The sequence below is a fragment of the Argopecten irradians genome, unplaced genomic scaffold (genome assembly GCF_041381155.1).
Source record: "Argopecten irradians isolate NY unplaced genomic scaffold, Ai_NY scaffold_0582, whole genome shotgun sequence".
In the NCBI taxonomy this organism is placed as follows: Eukaryota; Metazoa; Mollusca; class Bivalvia; order Pectinida; family Pectinidae; genus Argopecten; species Argopecten irradians.
This window is the reverse complement of record NW_027188049.1, coordinates 4,337-27,076: the sequence shown is the minus strand read 5'-3', so window position 1 is coordinate 27,076 and position 22,740 is coordinate 4,337. Positions and strand designations below refer to the sequence as shown.

Below are 22,740 nucleotides of genomic sequence, written 5' to 3'. Positions count from 1 at the left end.
AGCCGTGGAAATTAATTTTTAAGTATTGAAGTTGCACTATTTTTTTTAATTCATCGGTGTATGAAAGAAATTGTGTTTGCAAACTTTTTGTGAGAATACAGTTTGCAAACAAAATTTCTTTTATACCCCGCGATGAAAGTTAAAAAATAGTGACTTCAATGCTTAAATAATTAATTTTCCTCTTTGTTACAGGCTTTCCTGATTGGTCCATTTCATTTTTTTTCATTCCATGATGAAAAAAAACCGAGAATATGGCGCGGATTTACCGAATTTAATTTTAAGTATTGAATCAAAAAATTAGCGACGTCAAATCATCACGTCATGATCATTGACGTCATGCCACAAGCCTGCCAATGATATTTTACAAAAACATATACATATGACTATGCTTTCGACTGGAATTTAATACTTGTAATTTATTAACAAAGTTTAGCTTTAGCTCGATCAGTGTTACATGTACATTATGTAACTACATCAATTGATCTGTGACACGTACATGTAACAATCTATTTCTACGATTTGACAGAGTGACACACTGCGTGCTGTGTGTAACAAAAATATCCTTGTGTACTTAAGTTTCGTGGTTTGAAACGTTCCAATGTTTTCCTGTGTAGATATATTTATAGTTCTCCAATGATACCATTCATACATCAAATATGATAATTTGTTTTTATATTCAATGGTTCCACAGCAACTGCCAAAAGAACAACTTCACGAGGAAAATTTCATGCAATGATATTAATTTGTCTATGTTCGTATTCAAAATTTCACGAAAACCGAAGATCTGTGCATTTAATAAGGGGAATAACTTATTTTACAAACTTTAATAATGATTGGAACATAGAAAATACTGCTTATTTCTACATAAATAAAAACTGTTTAGAGGCTTAATTGTATTTTGAATTCATATTTGTACATGTATTATAAACTAGTATATCACGTCATATATTTGTAAAGGTTTGGTTTATTTTTGTTTTACGTCCTATAAACAACCAGGTTAATTTAATGACGTGGCAGGTTTTGGTGGCTGAAAACCGGAGTTTCCGCAGAAAAAAGCATCGACCTACGGCCAGTATCTTGCAACTGCCTTACGTGAGATTCGCGACACAGAGGTAGAGGGCTAGTGGTATAAACGTTATAGTATACCCACTCCGCCACCCCGCGACCCCAAAGTTACGGTAAAGGAATGATTTAAGAAAACTTTACTGTCAAACTTGTAGACTGAACTTTAAACGTTAATTAAGAATAATTAACATTAGATCTAGATAGCCTGTTCACTCATTCTTCGCCGCTTTAGTCCACTTAGCCTGTTAGGTCACCCTAGGTGAAAGCCAGCCTAAAGCCAAATGTACAATTTACAGTTATTATTAATAAATGACATTAACTAATTTGCAAATTATTAGCAACGACCAGAATGTAAATCATGAAATGTTTACAATATATGAATCCACCATGATTTATACGAAATTATCATAGTCATATAAACATTTGATACTAAAAAAGAATAATTATAAAATCGCTTTAACCACGTAACGTCACATTACGTCAGTCTTATTTTGTAACACTATACATTCGCACTGTGCCGATCATATTCACATCTGTGGGGCTCAAAGATATATAACAGATATCTATACCTAGCCTTCCTTTACTATTTAGTGATCTAACAAGATCTTTATATCCTCGAAAGCGATATAACGCGTTAATATCACATAATAATTCGCGAAATAAATTATTGTTACTTACGGTGGCTGATTTGTGCCATTTCGTCTTTTCGTCTTTTCGTCTTTTCGCCCCGAAAAGACGAGAATTAAGAAACCTTAATTTTCGTCTTTTCGTCTTTTCGCCCTGAAAAGACGAAATTTAACAACTTTAAATTTCGTCTTTTCGCCGCAAAAAGACGAAAAGACGAAAAGTCAAACACGAAAAGACGAAAGTGATACACGCTAATTAGCGACTTTGATTCTCGTCTTTTCGCCTTCAAAATTCTCGTCTTTTCGTCTTTTCGTCTTTTCGCCCCCGAAAAGACGAAAATTAACAAACCTTAATTTTCGTCTTTTCGTCTTTTCGCACCGAAAAGACGAAATTTAACAAACCTTAAATTTCGTCTTTTCGTCTTTTCGGGGCGAAAAGACGAAAATTAACAAACCTTAATTTTCGTCTTTTCGTCTTTTCGCCCCGAAAGAACGAAATTTAACAAACCTTAATTTTCGTCTTTTCGTCCCGAAAAGACGAAAATTAACAAACCTAAATTTTCGTCTTTTCGTCTTTTCGCCTTCCGGTCTGGTGTGGGAAGTCATTTTGAAATCTTTTTATCTTAATATTGACTTAATTGTTCAATATAGAAGCATCAAAGTAGTTTATGATAACAATCGATTTATTAAATTGATAGTATTACAAGTATCTTCATCAATAACTAAGATTAGAAGTTTTAAAACAGAAGTCAACATGTTTGTTTACAGCAGTTACGTAGATTTCTCACACGTGGCATATGCCACGTGCCACTAACAGATTCATCATTCCGCAAATCCTTTAGCGTGATTGATACATTTTTTTTAAATTCATTAATATCTTATTTTTTTGTGTTCTAATCGCCCTCTCTTAGCAATTACGCTTATCAAAACATTGCCGTGTATATGTAAGGACCATAATGAACTTTTAAGATGCTAAACATAGCACTTACAGGAGTTGCCTCCCCTACACAACTTGGAAAAAAAAAGTTGTCGGCGGGTATTATTTGAAAGCGTTTGAACCACGGATAAACTTGTTAACAAAATAATTTATGAAAGACAACTCATGAAGACTTTGAGTTTAAAGGAAGGACTTATACCAAGAAATTGCTTAAATACAGTTAATTATAACAGTCAATCAGTAGGTACAAGGTACTGTGTATTATTTGAAAAGACATTTTGACTACATACATGACATGGTCTTCATCATAATTTTACATTAGAAATTACATTATAATTCCGTCTTATATGATAGATGACAAAGTATATCTGTAATTTGTATTTTTTCGGGGCGAAAAGGCGAAAAGACGAAAAGACGAAAATTAAGGTTTGTTAATTTTCGTCTTTTCGCCCCGAAAAGACGAAATTTTAGGTTTGTTAATTTTCGTCTTTTCGCCCCGAAAAGGCGAAAAGACGAAATTTAAGGTTTCTTAATTTTCGTCTTTTCCGGGCGAAAAGACGAAAAGACGAGAATTAAGATATTTAATTTTCGTCTTTTCGGGGCGAAAAGACGAAATGGCATAAATCAGCCACCGTAGTTACTACTTTAATAACTCCGACCGACTTTCTTAGATCAGAAACTGTCAGGTGACCTCATAGTCATAATTTATAAATACATGTTCTATTTCCGTTGAGGTTGGACATACACATTTCAAATAATAGTTTACATTTTAAGAACCTTAAACAATATACATTTTGTCTTTTGATTTTTTCTAGATATGTATTTGTGAAGCTAAACATCGATGCCTAGATAAATATGTAACGTTTAGTTTGACCGCCTTTACATTTCTCCATTTATTTGCTTCATAATATCGTAACAAATTGATGAAAATGTACAAAAATTAATCTAGGCCATCGAAGATCGAGTCATTGGGAAAATGTTTGTCGATATCTAGTTTGTAGTGTTTGGTTCAATTCAATTGTGAAAACGGATTATTTCAAGGAGAAATTTTATCACCATTACTATTTTCATTATATGTTAACGATTGTGAGATGCAGTTTTTAATTGACAATTGTCCGTCTATAGAAATCCAGACCTTAAGTTTGTTCCTGCTTATGTACGCAGATGATATGGTGATCTTCTCAGAAACACCAGAAGGCTTACAAGATATGTTGAATTCATTAGCAAGGTACACTAAAATGTGGGATTTAACAGTTAATACAGATAAAACAAAGGTTATAGTTTTTAGAAATGGTGGAATTTTGAGAAATAATGAAAATTGGACATATGATGGATTCCATTTGAATATTGTCAACGAATTTAATTACCTGGGAATGTTACTAAATTTTAATGGAAAGTTTAGAAATACACAACAAAAAAATATAAGATCAAGACAGAAAATTATTATTTTGCAGTTATGAACGTATGTCGTAAGAATTATTTCAATGTAGAAAACTCAGTTATCAGTTTTTGATACTTATGTCAACAGTATTTTAAGTTAGGGCTCAGAAATATGGGGTTTTCATAAAGCGTCTGACGTTGAAAAGATACATACTATGTTTTGTAAACGTTTACTTGGCGTACGTAAAAATACTTGTAATGCTATGGTTTTCTTAGAACTTGGTAGATATCCTTTGGTGCTCTTAAGACAATTTAGAATATGTACAACTGATGAGTCAACAGACTCAAAGTAAATAAAACTTGAACTTGAACTTGGTTACGTAATGATAAACGAGTTCTCATGGATCACTTTTCAACGGGGTTAATTTTTAACGGGTCGGTGTGAAAAGCGTGCTAATAGTTCAGTTTTCAACGGCACTTGGGGTCATTTTTCAACGTTGAAAAATGACCCGCGGTCAGTTTTCAACGGGGGTCAGTTTCCAACGTTACACAGGCGAGGCACTGACTTATCTTATGCCAATCGGCCGATTATCATATGATGGACGGGCGATAACCGGCCTATTCACCGGACATCGTTCGAATATCGCCCGAGTATCTTACGGACAACGAAGGATAGTTGTACCAGGCCCGGCCGAATGTCGGGCGTTGAGATTGCCGATCGAAAAAAAAAAAAAAAATGCCGGGAGTTACGGTGGCTGATTTATGCCATTTCGTCTTTTCGTCTTTTCGCCCCGAAAAGACGAAAATTAAATATCTTAATTCTCGTCTTTTCGTCTTTTCGCCCCGAAAAGACGAAAATTAACAAATTTAAATTTCGTCTTTTCGCGGCGAAAAGACGAAAAGACGAAAAGTCAAACACGTTAAGACGAAAGTGAAGCACGCTAATTAGCGCCTTTAATTTTCGTCTTTTCGCCTTCAAAAATCTCGTCTTTTCGTCTTTTCGCCCCGAAAAGACGAAAATTACAAACCTTAAATTTCGTCTTTTCGTCTTTTCGCCCCGAAAAGACGAAAATTAACAAACCTTAATTTTCGTCTTTTCGTCTTTTCGCCCCGAAAAGACGAAAATTAACAAACCTTAAATTTCGTCTTTTCGGGGCGAAAAGACGAAAATTAACAAACCTTAATTTTCGTCTTTTCGTCTTTTCGCCCCGAAAAAATACAAATTACAGATATACTTTGTCATCTATCATATAAGACGGAATTATAATGTAATTTCTAATGTACAATTATGATGAAGACCATGTCATGTATGTAGTCAAAATGTCTTTTCAAATAATACACAGTATATTGTACCTACTGATTGACTGTTATAATTAACTGTATTTGAGCAATTTCTTGGTACAAGTCCTTCCTTTAAACTCAAAGTCTTCACGAGTTGTCTTTCATAAATTATTTTGTTAACAAGTTTATCCGTGGTTCAAACGCTTTCAAATAATACCCGCCGACAACTTTTTTTTTCAAGTTGTGTAGGGGAGGAAACTCCTGTAAGTGCTATGTTTAGCATCTTAAGTTCATTATGGTCCTTACATATACACGGCAATGTTTTGATAAGCGTAATTGCTAAAGAGGGCGATAAGAACACAAAAAAATAAGATATTAATGAATTTTTAAAAAATGTATCAATCACGCTAAAGGATTTGCGGAAATGAATCTGTTAGTGGCACGTGGCATATGCCACGTGTGAGAAATCTACGTAACTGCTGTAAACAAACATGTTGACTTCTGTTTTAAAACTTCTAATCTTAGTTATTGATGAAGATACTTGTAATACTATCAATTTAATAAATCGATTGTTATCATAAACTACTTTGATGCTTCTATATTGAACAATTAAGTCAATATTAAGATAAAAAGATTTCAAAATGTCTTCCACACCGGACCGGAAGGCGAAAAGACGAAAAGACGAAAATTAAGGTTTGTTAATTTTCGTCTTTTCGGGGCGAAAAGACGAAAAGACGAAATTTTAAGGTTTGTTAATTTTCGTCTTTTCGGGGCGAAAAGACGAAAAGACGAAATTTAAGGTTTGTTAAATTTCGTCTTTTCGGGGCGAAAAGACGAAAAGACGAAAAGACGAAAAGACGAAAAGACGAAAAGACGAAAATTAAGGTTTGTTAATTTTCGTCTTTTCGCCCCGAAAAGACGAAAAGACGAAATTTAAGGTTTGTTATTTTTCGTCTTTTCGGGGCGAAAAGACGAAAAGACGAAAATTAAGGTTAGTTAAATTTCGTCTTTTCGGGGCGAAAAGACGAAAAGACGAGAATTTTGAAGGCGAAAAGACGAGAATCAAAGTCGCTAATTAGCGTGTATCACTTTCGTCTTTTCGTCTTTGACTTTTCGTCTTTTCGTCTTTTCGCGGCGAAAAGACTAAATTTAAAGTTGTTAAATTTCGTCTTTTCGGGTTGAAAAGACGAAAAGACGAAAATTAAGGTTTCTTAATTCTCGTCTTTTCGCCCCGAAAAGACGAAAAGACGAAATGGCATAAATCAGCCACCGTAGGGAGTACATCTTACGAACGTACATTTTAGCACAGGCGTCTGCTTCTGGTCTGATACAAATATAATAACCTACCCCTACTATGTAGTAGGGGTAGGGTATTTTATTTTTCCAAATCAAGATGCAGACGCCTGTGATTTAACCTAACTGAAAGGGGTTGTGACCAAAGCATAAGTACTGAACTATACGGACGTCCTCTATAAATACCGTAATACAGTCACATGACTCGCTTCTAAATGTTAACCGGGTGATGTGTTCCTTGTTATCATTGTCGCATAGTTCTACAAGAAAACTTATTCTCGAACAAAATTAATGATTATCCACAGGTGTTCTATATATATATATATCTATATCTTTATTCAATTATCGGCTGATGAAATCTGCATCCTTGTCCTCTAAGATTTCTGAAGAAACATTTCTAACACAATTTGTTGCCTTTATTTTGTCTTTAAAACAACATCCCGTTGTTTGCATTTTAAGTTTCCGCACCCCTGATATTTTTGCTACATGCATATTAGTATGTATGCAGTGTAATTTCAGTGAATTTTAAGGCTATGATTTTCGATATTTTATTTCAATGAAATATGTTACGACATATTGCAAAATATTATTAACTTGCGAAAAGAACAAAAGCCTTCGAAATTTCCGTAATATCCGTGGAGTAACAATATTGCTAGATAAGATAAAAAGCCTGAAACTGTATTAAGTTTATTTATAAATATATTTGTATGGATCGTATGACATGTGGCATATTGGACTTTCGGTCGAATAATTGCGTTAACCACTGATTGAGATCAATCAGGATTTTTTCACTCTTATCTTTGATTGATTTCAATGAATTTATTAATTTTCATCTCTACAAACGAAGAGAAAAACAATCCCAATATTTTTCCTAATGTGCTGAATATTTATATTTTGCTAGAAAGTACCTACATGTATATACTGATCACCCGACACTGACAAGTTTACCCTTCATATCATGTATTGATATTGTACATGATTGTACAGTAGTTAAATTTATACATAAAATGCGGGCTTAATGAACCGTAGTTTATTGAAAATTTTCGCAAACACACGTGGTGACGTCAGTAAAAAATGTGCGAAATTTTACAACGTCATTCATTCCGACGTCATTATCGCCGCATCTGAGCCCATTTTGTCAGTCGCCGTCACATATTTACACTTGCTAGGATAACGGGCCCATTCTTAGAGTAATTGCTCCACACAAGCATGGTTAACATAAAAAAAGCGAAATCCAATCCCTATGTGGTTGTAAATTATATCAAGCAAACGTTGCATATATATGGAGGAATCGTGTAACTGTTCAACCTGTGGAATGACATCTGGATAATGCAAAAGGACTGTTTTTGACAGAAACAAATACTTTAATTCAAGATTTTAGTGGGTTTTTTTTCAAAAGCCTGTGGTTAGCTGTTATGCAAAAGAAACGCTTTATCAACCTCACCGAAGAAAATACTTATAGCAGGACACCCAGTAGACACATGAGAGTATGTTTTTGTTAAAACACAAGTCAATTTGTCATGATTTGGCTCTTTATATTTCTAAAAAATGATTATTTGACTTCTGAAACTGCTAAAAGTGAAGGATCACCTGGATATTATAAGTAGGCCTAGTACCTAACGACGGCTCACGAATATCATTTGTGGAGGATTTAGTAAAGACGAGAAAAGGAAAACTTGTCAGGACACTGAAAGACTCCAGAAGCGAGAGTGTAAAACAAACAGAAGCAGACGTGAGAACAGGAGGAGGTGATCATCCAGCATAGGTGTAGCAAGAATATCGTAGTGACCGTCTGCCTTGGAAGAAAGGGGTCTGGTATATACCGATATCACAAAAAGACAGAAGATGGTAAATTCAAAAAAATTAACTCCAAGGAGGATGAAGAAAAGACAGGAAACCGAAATATGTAAAAACGACGAGTTGTGGATTTAACTCGTTGATAGAATGGAGAGGAAACTACTTTGGGCAGATATCTGGAAATACAACCCCCATCACAGCGACATGGCACGAGTTTCAAAAATAATAGTATATAATATATACTGTACAATGTAATATGATATATCTATATAATGTTGGTTAGAAATTCGTGCCAAGTCCCTGTGACCTCCACAGTCCTAGCTGTTCATCTCGAGAGCTATGAGTTTATGATGTCCTTCCAATCCAGTCAATATACGTGGATTCGATCCATACTGTCGGAAGATCAGACATATGCTAGCAGCAGTAACAATGTAGGAAATCATCACAGGAGGTATGGAAACTTACTTACATGTAACGAAAGTATTGATCTTCTATGGAGAATTTAAAATCAGGAATATTCCGATAGTCTTGGAATATTGATGAAACCTGGCACAGGTTCCCAGGCAGCTCTCAGACACAGTAGTACTGGTAAGGGAGAAAAAGCGATAGAGATGACCAATATTTATCTGGTTTCAGAGAAGAGGCACACACCAGTATAACACCACGATGTGAAGGGGACTGGAAGGTAAGTATGAATCCTGGAGAAACAAAGCTATTATTTCCAGAAGTACTGGAAACATCGTGACGGCAATGTAGTGCTGCTTCGAGTAAGAAGTAACCTGTGAGAGTGGCACCAATTGGTCATGTGAAAGGCTGGGGTGACAGACGAGTGTGGAGGGAGGACTGAAAAGCATAAGTTAAGGACATATCTTATGTTAAGGAACTTTCTACAATTCTGGTATCAGGGCTTCAATTGAAATGGTCAATGAACGAACTAGATTGTGACTCAACATACATTTTAGTTAGAAATCTGCTTGTTTTGTAATATTTTGTGCTTTTCACTATTATGTCGATATAAACACCTATTTAACTGTATAAAATACAAATCAATTACTACAAACAATTTGCGGGCCATTGAAATAGATATCCGCTAACCTTTTTCATATAATATCCGCTAACCTTTTTCATATAACAATTTATTATCAAAGGTGAGTAGCTTTCGAAATGTTGTATTTGTACAATGTACGAATGATATTCGTAAACAATTGCTTATTTCTACCTGAACACTTCAAATGTTATGCAAAGTTTCAGCCGATTTATCCACTTCTTGAAGGCGTCACTGATTTAGGCATAGTAAGGTACTGATGTATGGAAGATCCAAGTGCCTGCCGGGACTGGTATTTCCGCCAAGTAAGGTATGCTTTCAATTTTGGAAACAATTATAAATCGCATGAGCAAGGTCTGGAGAATACGAGGGATGAGGTTCTACTATTTCTTTCTTCAAAACTCTTTGCAGAGGTATGAGCGGGAGCATAGTCATGTAAAAGACAGACATGTTTTATAAAGCAAGTGTCAGGGCGTCGTTTCTGATAATGATTTTTCAGTTTCTTCAGTACTACGTTTTTGCAGTACTTTCCTGTGATGCTTTTGCCCCTTTTCATCGACACTTTTATTGCGACTCCTTCACCAGGGAAGATTGCATATAAAACACATTTATACACAAAGATCGATTTTCTGTGCGTTTGCTCTGTTTAGTAATCCAGATCTTATTGCTATTTTTTCAGGCTCAAAATAATAGACCTTGATTTCATCACCAGTGATGAATTTGGACGAAACTGATTTTTGTCATATTCCTTTGCTCGCTGGTCGACAGATGCGTCACCAATCTAGTAGAGATCTTTCGGATTTTCAAATGCTTCTTTAAATGAAGTGAACCGTTGATAGTGATATATCTACTTTTCGTGCAATAAATTGGTCATCTCCTTCCAGGATTTCCTTTATTTCCGAAATGCTTTCTTTACGAGATGCAGATTTTGGCCTTACTGATTTCGGTGCATTTATGGCGGACTATACAGCATTCGAATTTCTTTTTCCACTGCCAATCCAAAAGCGGTAGAACTTCAGTCATAAGCTTTTGATCGAGCTTTAATGCAAGTCCATAATCTTCTCTACTTTTTGTCAACGCTTCTACCAATCATTTTGACTGTAATGTCAATGACTACCTGTGTATTTAAGTGGCCAATCTCATGTTTTACGCTTAGCATAATGTGTAGATTTATGCGAAGTAGTGCGGGTGTTGAACTAACTCTATACAGCTATTTATATTTGTTTTCTATAGTACGCCCCTAGAAGACAATAAGGAATTCTTTTTGAAAATCCGTCGTATTATTTCATCACAAAGTCCAATTTTATGTTGATGAGAAGGCTTAGCCCAGTTGATCATCTATCGCTATCTTTACATTGTAATCATCCAGGTTAAATTAAGATGAGCCGGGAGATCTATGTGCTAATTGCTTTACAAGTATGTATATTGGATAATGCTTCATTTTAATAGCATTGGTCATATCGTTTAGTTTCCTCGTGGTTTCGTTATTAGAATTAACGAACGTGACATTGATGTGATGGATTTGACTTGAATTCGTATTACATCTATCACACATGGATCTAATTTTATTGTGTCTACTGACCGAACCTCATATCATTGTTTTTTTCATATCGATGTTTTGTTCCATTGATTTCCAGAGAACAGATTATTTTCATTACAATGTCGATATTGCTGAATGTTTTCAAAGACACTTGGTTTAATTTATATGTTGCATATTATGTGAACAGGAGAAACGCAGATTTATTTTGGAAATTAGATACGTATATAAAAACAAGAGATTCCAGAGTCCACCAAAAATGATCTATGTTTCACGATGGAAAGAGGGATCTTTTCTCTGCTTTTATAACTTTATTATCAAATTCCAAGATGGCGACCATATTGATGTCCAGCGTCTCCTAAAATGCAATATGCACAACTAGAGCCCAAGGGAATCTACGTATGAAAGTTGAGACAGATTTCTAAGTAATTTCTCAGAAAGAGCGATAACAACTGCCACAATCCAAGATGGCTACCTGGTGGCCATCAGTCTCAAAATCAGAGTTACACTCCTAGGACCCTAGGGGGACCTACATATTAAATTGAAGACAGACCCCTTCAGTATTTTCTGAGGAATAGCGATAACAAACATCAACTGCAAAAATGCAAGATGGCTGCCTGGCGGCCATATTGTTTTTCCGATCAGTCTGAAAATCAGCATGACACTCCTAGGTGAACCAACATATGAAATTTACGACAGATCCATTTGGTACTTTATGAGAAATAGCGGTAACAAGCATTGTTTACGGACGGACGCCAGACCATGGATGAAAAGGCGATCTGAATAGCTCACCATTTTATGATGGTGGACTAAAAAAGAGAAAACAAATGAAAATAGGCAATGTACAAATATCGTGAAAATTTTATTAAAAGTTTTCATCCAAAAATAATTTGCTTGTAGTATAAAACCTTATGCTGTTTGAAGAATTTTTCTGTTCATCACCCCATCGCCATTATTCCAGATATCAAGCATGTAAATTTAAGTTTTACAATATTGTTCACTCGCAGTCATAACTTCGGATATGAAACTCGTGCCATAGAAAAACTTTGTAAATCAAAATACCACATCGCCATCATACTACTGCCTTGACGAAGGATGACTCATAACTAGAAAATTCACATTAAATACATAAAAATATACCAAAACAAAAACAAAGTCTAAAAATTAAGAAAAAAAGAAAAAACTAAGAATTATTTTTAAACACCAAAAATATAATAAATATCATCATCTTAGTTTTAAAGCTCGTTTGAAATTATGCCTTTAAAACGGCACCCTTTGTGTAACACTCCATATTAAAGGGAAACATTCCCTGATAACATCAATATAAACTATATTATCAATACGTAATATTACATTCACAGCTTACTACGTAACAATGTAAAATAAGTTATATTATTATCACATTTAGTTGGATTAATTTCTTGACGATATCACAGTACTTATAAAATTGTAAAATAGCGGTAATGGACGGAATTGTTAATAAGTTTAACCAAATTGTAAAATAGCGGTAATGGACGGTATTGTAAATAAGTTTAACCAAATTGTAAAATAGTGGTAATGGACGGTATTGTAAATAAGTTTAACCAAATTGTAAAATAGTGGTAATGGACGGTATTGTAAATAAGTTTAACCAAAAGATCACAGAAGATATCACAGATACAGTGTATGCAAACCACTTTGATTCCCGGTATCATACCTGAAAATTAAACAAAAGTTTCACAAGATTGGAGCGATCTCTTCAAGTCGCTTTCAGATAAGCTATTTACATTCTAAGATACATGTACAATTGTTGCATAACACATTTTCTAAATTGATCGAAGTACATGCATGTCAGAGGTTTTTAATCTGTGGTTAAAAAGTAAATAATCTCTATCTTCAATATCTAGACCTATAGACTGCAGCAGAATGAAGCGGAAGTGTCAAGTTTTCAAAATAGTTAGGTTCATAAGGGCCGTTTTTTAATAATTTTAATCTTTGTTTTAAAGTAACTTTACAATAAATGTCTCTGAGAAGGACTTGTGGAATCTGCCCTGTTGCCACCATCGTGCTCATATGCTGGGTTATCGATTTCCTCAACGCCCAACATACTATCTGTTTCCACATTGATGTCGATTGGCTCGCGTTCTGGTCCGTCGCGCATGTGCAGGAAGGGAGAGGGAGCACGACCCAAGTTGGTTCGCGGTTGACTGAGCGAAGCTGGGGAGGTCGTTCGACGTGGGTTTCCAAGAGAACTGCCACTACGCTGAGCAGAGGATTGTCCCGAGGAATTAAATGTCGGCGTTTTCACGAAGGCTTCTCTTGGATGTAATACAGGAGGGAAATCCTGAAGGGGCTTCGCCGACAGAAACGATATGGCTGTAGGTGGAGACTGACTTGACTGGCTGACATTTTCGATGGATTCGCCGTCGCCTGGGCTACGACTACTACCGGAATTGGATCCCTTTGGTTGCGGTGAAGCGTATGGAGGCGGAGACTCAGATGGTATACGGGACATCTCAAAATCTATAGGCGTATGGATTTTACTGGGCAGCGGAGTCTGACGCACGTGTTCCATATAAACGTCAACGTTATCGTCCAGCGGTGCTGTTTTCGCCTTCATCTTCCGTCGTGTCCTTGTTACTCTCTTCTTCTTTTTCTTTGCATTCTCCTTCATTTTGGTCATGAAGTCATCCATGGAGTAGGGAGGAGGCGGTCTGACTACCTGACCTCCAGGCTTGATTTGATACCCTGCCCCTCCCATAGCCATCGATGAAGTCTTGGTTCCTTTCAGAATCGGGAGTGGTTTGAAGTTGGAGTGGGTATATCTTGGCAGGGTTTGATATTCATGGGTCGGGTGGACGCGTTCCCTCACTGGTGGAGTATTCTGAATAAAACAAAATATCACAGTGAGTACTACGGATTGATACCACGTAAACTATTTTTGTAATGTTTTAATTTATTTTTGTAATTTTGTATATCAAAAACAACAACTCTTTTTAAACAAAAATTCAATCGGTAAACATCTAAATAATAATATCAATTATTCAAGAGAATTGAATAACACTAAACTGCTTTTATATAAAACATTATTTGTTCCCACAAAATAAAAGACGGATGCGACCTGAACAGTGTTCTTTATCAAGTAGTGTGTTGTCATTGAAATAAATATAAAATACCTTGATATCCCGCTATTTCAATGGAATGCTAATACTATCAAACACATTCGTTTTTCACAAACACCACTGCACTAAAATCGCCATGCAAATATGTTTATGATAATCAACATACTTCGAATACATGAACAACAATATCTCAGGTAATGAAGAAAAACTAATTAAGTTTATTATGCAACAACTTTTCCTTCTTTCAGTTGAAACTTTACAACTAATTTGAATGTTTGATAGGAAATTACGTTAACGGCCAAAAACGCATCATTCTTTAAATTTAGCATAAATAAACTTGGATAAAAGATACCAGAAGAAAGAAGGAAATTCCTTAATAACCAATATGTGTTCGGAGTCCATGTAGCTGAGGTCGTTCCCCACCATACGGAAAACATGATGACGAGAATAAAAAATTCTATAATACTATGGTATTCTTGCAATTCATTCTTTTCAAACTTTCATGCGTTTTTAAGTACAAACTGTAAGAAACGTTTAAATGGTAACATGTTCACAATATAAATATAAACAAGTGGTTTTAGTAATCAAATCCTGCTGTTTGACAAATAACAATAATCAAAGATCATGTAAAATTTTGATACATTTTTATAATTATGTACTCAATACAGTCCAGAAATATGTAACAGAAATCATTGTAGACGTCATACTACACAAGGTTCTGGGAAATTCCGATAAGATTTGAGGAACTATGTAATTTATCATCGTTTGATACAGTCAATACAGTCCAGAAATATGTAACAGAAATCATTGTAGACGTCATACTACACAAGGTTCTGTGAAGATTTGAGGAACAATGTAATTTATCATCGTTTGGTATTTAAGTTAAAGATTTAATCTGCCGCCGGTCAGACAGTGGCCTGTAACAGGTATGTAACCTTGATCCAGAAATGAAACAAGCCGGTAGTACTGTACACATCCAGATATAGCTGTTCATGTAGTATATTACCGATCGGATCATATTCGACTACACGTACAGCATATCCGAAATGGAAAATGTTCTTCTACGTTATTGTTTGTTAATACGTCCCGAAAAGAAAATGTTTTTTAAAGCAAATATGTGCTTGTTGACAAATCATGGTATTCATTAAAATACGTTAATCAGATTACTAGTAAAGAAACGTTTTAAATGGTGGACGAATGTGCCAACAGAGTCGCAGAACTTCACACAAGCCAATGAAAATTGATCATAAAATACCATGCAGAAATTGATTACAATATCACAGAAACCCAATCAATGTCGTATCATCAACGCACTCTACTACAATTCAGCATGCTTTTGAAACACTTCAAATTCCACCATTAAGGGCTATGCATTAATAACAGTAAAGGGCATAACTTCACACAACTCGATCAAAGCATGCATTCTGAATATAGGACCAACCTCGGACAATAGGTAAGGAATCTGATCTTCTGGCTCAAACTATTGAAAATATCAAACATGAAAAATATTTGAGAGTTTGATTACCCTCTGAAACAAATGTAATCCGTAAACACGTTTTCGCCAAGATCCACATGTGAAAACAAAGAGTTGAGTAACCATACAACCGTTCACAAAGTGCAAATTGTGTTAATGTTTAGTGTATGATTTAATTGAAAAATAAAAAAAATATGGTAGTGATAGTGAAGTAGTCAGTAGATTGATAAATTAATACATCAATGAAAATATATTCAAACTGAATGCTTGTGCATGTTGCAAATAGTTCTAAATACCTTAATTATGGGGTTTCCTCATAGGTATGTTGAATTTTTTCTGATACCAGGATAATGAATATATAAAGAAGAAATGTTCACAAAACATTGCCCAAAATGTAACATGCTACAATCAACATGTACGTATAGTAACGTACACTAAGTTCATATCACAGAATACACTGTATGGAAATTTTGCTGTTCCTGGTAAATGCTACCACATAAGACTCGAACTTGCGTCACATTGCTTGTGATAATATGTTTGACCCTCTTAACTTCCCTGTGTTTAAGACACACGGGGAATTAAATCACTCATCAATATATTGATTTACAGTAAATAGGGATAAAAATATCAGAATTGTGTTAATGTGTACAATGTTAGAGATTTGTAGATGTGATAACTTCAACATGGGCCTAGTAACGAAGACGGGCTGGTCATTTCAGGATTGGTTTCTAATATGATATACAACTAGAAACAAAGGTAACATACATTATGGATTTGCGCTGGGAGGAAACATCAGTCAGGTGCTCTCTTGAGAAAATACATAAACATAAATTTACCGGTACGTTACAAAATATATGAATGTAAGGCTAAAATGCTCTGAATGGTGGGCCAACGAAATAGCATGTGATTTGAAGCATAGCCTAGTCTAGTTATTGTATATCTTGACAATATCCCGACATTTACCGAACAAAAGGATTATTTGTCAGATAATCATTGTTATAGTTATTTATTAAATGATTGCGCATGAACAATGATAATATCTGGACTAGGCAGATGTCACAATATACAATTACAGATAATAAAGTGGACGGGGAAGTAAACGTTATGTGCAAGATTATTGTGAAACTGCTTGAATCAGGTGTTACATATTAGAATTATGATATAATGATTGTTTATCCTCTCCATAAAAATAATTGTGAGTAAAAACATAATAATAATAATATAAAAAAAGGTTTCAAAAGGAGGAAGGATATAAAAGGGTCAACAACAAAATATATCCATAGCTTACCGGTACTTTTGTTGATTTAATTTGTGGTAATAGTGGAATGTATTCTAAAGAATCCTCGTAAGCAACATGCTTTAGATAATTGAGGAATAGTATCACCCCCCCCCCCCCCCCCCCCCCCCCCCCCCCCCCCCCCCCCCCCCCCCCCCCCCCCCCCCCCCCCCCCCCCCCCCCCCCCCCCCTACCCCCCCCTGACTTACACGGTTTACATTGTTTAAGGAGTTTTCTATATGGAGTAACCGGGACAAGTTGACACCTGGATAGAATGTTGATGCGAATGTATTCTGAAAGGTTTTAAACATATATCGGAAACAAAACATCGTAGAGGATAGTCAATACTTTTGTTTAAAAGACAAATTGTTGTATCATAATATCAACGCGATTGTTATTTTATACGTGAAACCTTTGTAATTCGTGATAAATGGCTTGGCGAAAGTGAATTGAAATCTTATTGTATTATTTATTAACTTTCCATAAATTCTAATAATAACTAAATATGTTTCATTTGCAATTTTTTATTTAAATTTTGAAATACACAGGCGTATTAGGGAGGAACACTGGGTATGAAAGGTTGAAATGTCACAACCATATTATGTACATTGTTCTTACCGGTACATTTGTCTGGTTAATTTGTTGTGGAAGGTGGGATGTTTTCAAAAGCGATCCTGGAAGTACCAGTCATTTAAATCATTTTAATAAAAACAAATTCTTATATTAAAAGGAATTTGTTGATGACATGGGGAATGGTATAATTCTTAATGAGGAATTAATAAACCTAGTGATCGATTAGACAAACACAATACCCGGGGTTCCTCTGTTATCGATAAATCATTTCAAAATTGTAATGCTAATAATAGATTTTTTAACTTGATATAACACAATCTGCATAAAATCATGAACCGGCAATGAAAGGAGAATAAGTGGGAGGGGGAAAGAAATAAAACCGATGATAGAAAAATGGAAAATGTTTGTTTGTTTGTTTGATTCATTAAACGTCCTATTAACAGCTATGGTCATGTAAGGACGGAGTGGAAAATGTAAAAAAAAAAAAAAAAAAAAAAAACCTTACCGGCACAAACCCATGCTGTTCCGACGTGTAGTTTGGCTAGCATGAAAAGACAGTAACGTTTCAGTTTTAAATGAATCGACAAGAATGAAGTACATTTGTATAGACTTTTAACGTCTATCTCATACGTATTAAGAAAGTGCCCAAAAAGCAATCGTTTATCCGGATTTCTGTCATAGAATCTAACTTCAGATGTTGAATAAAGCACTGATGCTCAAATATATCCTTGGTCACGTCATCAAATATAGAAAGGATATCCTGGTCACGTCACTAAATATTCTGAGGATTATCCCTGGTCTAATGCCATCAAAATACATCACTGGTCACGTCATGAATCCATATACTTTGGATATCCTGGTCACTTCACCTAATATAATAAGGATTTCCTTGTCCCGTCACTAATGTCCTTCTAAAGTAAATATTCTAGTCATATTTACCGAAACGTTCTAAATGAAAATGATTTATATAGGTCACTTCACTATCGCAAAAAAAAACCCTCATATTTATCTTTTATTAACATAGCGTGCATCAATTAATCGTACTATCATAGTACCATTGTGTGTAAAAATATCAAACAATATCTTACATATATATTTATAAACTTTTTGCGATTTACAATTCTCCAAAATAAACAGTGAAAAGTGCTGGAAATAAAAAGTTTGCGGTTAGATCACAATCACACCATCCTGTTTTGAGAAAATGTGTGGCATTCACTGGACGCAAGCTGAAAAATACATAATCAGTTCCGGCAGGAAACATTGTGGATAGGGTCTCCAAGAGATGTGTTCCGTGTTATTAAACAGTAATGACAATTACATAGCTAGTCATCATGCATGAAATACCCAACAACCTTACAGTATTTGTCTGATATAGACTCTAGGAAAGGATTGAGACTATCCGCACAGTTTAAGCTCGTAAAGTTTGATAATTTACGAGGCATAAAAAGTGGTGTAATTAACACCATCAGATAATAATTAAAACATATATTAAACGTCTTAAGAATAGTATTGACAATACAGAAGCTGTTTCCCCTAAATTTTTTCATCACAATACAAAATGCATAGCAAGCAGTGAATCAAGCAACCCGAGACCTCCACCGTTGTATTTAGGAGGTTTCAGCAAATATTGGGTTCACAGTGGCGGCTGAATTCCAAGCAGGAATTTTAACTAAATATACACCACTAGATACATCTATAACTTGTGCACGCCCTGTATTCAACCGCTAATATATGTTTCCAGGATGCTTTAAACTTTATTCAAAGGCATCTTAGTAATCGGAATTTCTTTTAGACCTTTACTCAAAAACTATTGCACAATAGTAAGGACTCTAAGGTCAATATAAAACAAGAGGCCCAGAGGCGCCTGTAGTCGATCAACCTGGTTTTGTAATGCTAAGTAATGTTCTGAATACAGGGTTCATTGTTTTCTTTTCTCAAGGAATTTTACCTCTAATTAAGCTCCTCACTCTTTCTGCTCCATGAAGTCAGAGCACCTAAAAGTTATACAATCTTGTTCTGCTTCCCAGAGGATGTTTCCTGGGCTAAATTAGTCACAATCCATTGCAGTAACTCTAAGACTAGTAGCGGATTTAAACAATTTACACCTATTTCCCTTTTGGTCCACGCTCCTCCTGCCACCCGGACGTTCAGAGCCAAAATTACACCTATTTCCCCTTTTGGTCCACGCCCCTCCTGCCACCAGACGTTTCAGAGCCAAAATTTTTACACCTATTTCCCCTTTTGGTCCCCGCCCCTCTCCTGCCAAAATTTACACAAGTTCTGTTCCCCTTCCCCCTTCTGGTCAAATTTGGTTACAATCCATGCAAAAACTATATGACTAGTAGAGATTTAAGGAAAATTGACGAACAACGGACAGACGCCGGGCCATGACATAAGCTCACCGACCTTGGGGCCAGGTGAGCAAAAAAATGTGGGGGTAGCATTGTCATTTTAAGTCCCATATTTACCGTTAGTAACATCTAAAGCCATCGAAAAGGCACACTGGGTACTAATTGATATGTGGAAGCTTAATGGGTCGAAAATAAGATAGCAAAGATAAAATGAAAATGAATTCACTATAGAGATATTGAAAATGGATCAAGTAGCTATCAAACTAGCAGTAGAGAATGATATAACGATAATGCTGTGAATTATAACTAACAAGGAATATATGGAAACCGGAAATAAACTAAGGCAATGTATTAAAGCTGGATGTTAATGATATAAAGAATATGTATCCATAACCATCGTACTGAAGAATTATACAACTTATAATGAAGAATAATTCAGAAATAAAATATATATTTTTTTAAATGTTTAAACGTAACCTAATAAATCCATACATAGTTTTAAGAGATGCTCCATTGCCGAATGCATAGCATAAATTATATTTATCATTTGAACAATAATTAGTGTTTAATCGTGTATACATAAGTATAATTAACTCAAAAAATTAATATGAAACTAATTCATTTTGCCTTTGGGGTCATGTGCAATCAGTACTTCATTCCATATAGGATATAATGCCACGGAATTTTTTCGGGATGCATTTTTTTTTTTTTTTTTTTTTACATTTTTAACTTGAAGTAAAATTAGAAGTTCAAACTTTTCAATGGTGGTAATGGTGTAAAGTAAAATAACTTTTGTAACTGAAGAAAAATACTAAATCGTCTGCTGCTGTTTTTGATAGTGAAAAATTACCATTTGTCAGTGGTGGAGCATCTTTAAATAGAAACTATACACACATAACTGGTAACACTTGTAATCTAGCAGACAAACTTATAAAGTATGCTTATTAGGGTCCCAATGTTGTGGTAAGGTATACATCAAAGGTAAATTTATTTGAATAAAACTAACATAAATGTAAAATCAAACCATTTAATTGTTAGTGCTAAAAAGGACGTCATTGTCAATAACATTATCATGAAAAAAATGGTAAACAAATCTATAATTTTTCAAAATGATTGTATTTTTACACAATATAATCACAATTTAATCACCCTTTTTTTGGTAGAAAAAATTATGTTGAGACCTATACAGATTTATAGAAGATAGAATTATCACTCTTTTATTATCATTGATTGAAATGCCAAACATCATAAGTTAAATGATCAAAATTGGTATACTAACATGATAGAGAAAAAATTTGATCTCGCTCTGTATCCTGAATTTTAGCTGCTATTTGTTTGTTACTATCTTACTCTTCTAATTTTCTTTCTTCCCCAAGTTCAATTTTCTTTAGAAAAATTGAGAACTCTAAGCTATTTAGAATATGAAAGTCTTGATGGTAGTAGACTTAGTTGATAGTTTGAGATGGACAGAATAATATCCAGCAATTTTAGATACAACTTTCCCCCAAAAATTCATTTAAACTGGTGTTAATACTCCCACACATTATACATACATGTAATAAATTGTCAACATTTTCACACAAACTGACTACTTAACTACAACTATGCTTCCTCAATCAAAATCTCCTTTTTGACAGTTCCTCTTTCTTCCTAAATAATATTTGGTAATAATAAATAATTGTCTGTGAAGTTTAAAAAACAGCCGAATCAGGAAAAAGAAAGAAGACAACCCCTTTCATATCATGTTAGGGTAACCAATAGCTACGTAATTCTTAAATCAAATGACACTTTGCATAGCTGGCTGATTTTCATTTAGTCACATCTTTTCACGCAATTTTGCCCAGAGTAACAAATATAACTTTTACCAAATCAAATGTTTGTTTTCATAATTTCGAAAAAAGGATTTTAGCACCGTCAATTTAATGCTTAATTCAAATTCATGAACCATTATCGTTTTAGTCACATTCTTTTACAACTATTATTCATAGTAAAGAATGAAATTATAGTAAAATCCCCCCCCAATTAATTTGCAAGGATATCTTGGTTTCCATTATAGACTTCAAATGTTCCTAACACTAAACTTATTGAAATTACTGAAATTGCTATTAATATATAACCAACACTAAAATCACCAGCTAAACAGCGTTTGAGAATACATAATTGTTCTAAGATAGAACATTGGATATTCCCAGTTTTAAGTATAACTTAATTGTGAATGAATATGTAACTGCAGATAAGTGCAAGTTATATGTTTTAATGCAATCAGAAACACTGGGGGGGGGCTATGTAAAGAGTTTACATATAGTTTATCAATTTGAAGAACAGGAAAAAGGTAAATCATTCATGCAATAAAAAATAGTTTCCCTGTAACTGAATAAGATTTTTCACACAGAACTAAAATTAAATTATTTTAATGACTTTCTACACAAATTTAACAAAACTACTTTCTCTTTACATAACCAAAATATCTCTCAAAAGGATCGTTTTAAATGATATAATTGATGCCAAGTACTATAAATAAAGACAGTTTTTTAAAATTAAACTAGGCCTTGTAAAGTGTGAATACCTAAATGCAGCAGAAATTTGATAAATATATATGCATTATATAAATGAGTTTTATATTTAAATAAATTACACACCCCACTATCACCATCAGCGTCTTCCCTTGGAGGATCTGTGGATGGGAGATAATTAGAACTAACTTTGGCATACAGCATCAGATTATTTAAATGATATTCTCTTTTCATGATCCACATGCTTACCATTTTAACAGTCACTGTTATACTTGGGCAAACACCAAATGAATGGATTTCCAATTCTGTATTAGGTCAGTTGATAAATAAGATTCGATTTCATAATCCATTTCCATGCGATATATTTGATACTCAGAAATAAACTACATGTTGAAATATATTTACTATTCCAATTTTCACTGATAATCTGACTAGTTTCAGTTTCTTATTGAATTGAATAAACTAAAAGTGCTCTTTTTATTTCCATGGTA

The 22,740-nt window shown here is 34.5% G+C and overlaps 1 protein-coding gene across 1 annotated transcript; it reads right to left on the bottom strand.

Annotated features, from left to right (window-relative positions):
* Positions 1 to 11,804: 11,804 nt before the first annotated feature.
* On the bottom strand, positions 11,805 to 22,404 carry LOC138313074 (uncharacterized). The gene is made up of 4 exons (XM_069253724.1): positions 22,376 to 22,404; positions 17,891 to 17,926; positions 15,504 to 15,542; positions 11,805 to 13,824 (listed from the first exon to the last, which is right to left on the bottom strand). Exon 4 carries the CDS (start codon positions 13,705 to 13,707, stop codon positions 12,952 to 12,954), a length of 756 nt encoding a protein of 251 aa, XP_069109825.1. The 5' UTR covers positions 13,708 to 13,824; positions 15,504 to 15,542; positions 17,891 to 17,926; positions 22,376 to 22,404; the 3' UTR covers positions 11,805 to 12,951.
* Positions 22,405 to 22,740: the final 336 nt, after the last annotated feature.

Bases quoted from the DNA above. Each gene is read 5' to 3' on its own strand.
- LOC138313074 (XM_069253724.1), bottom strand. From the start codon at position 13,707: ATGGCTATGGGAGGGGCAGGGTATCAAATCAAGCCTGGAGGTCAGGTA.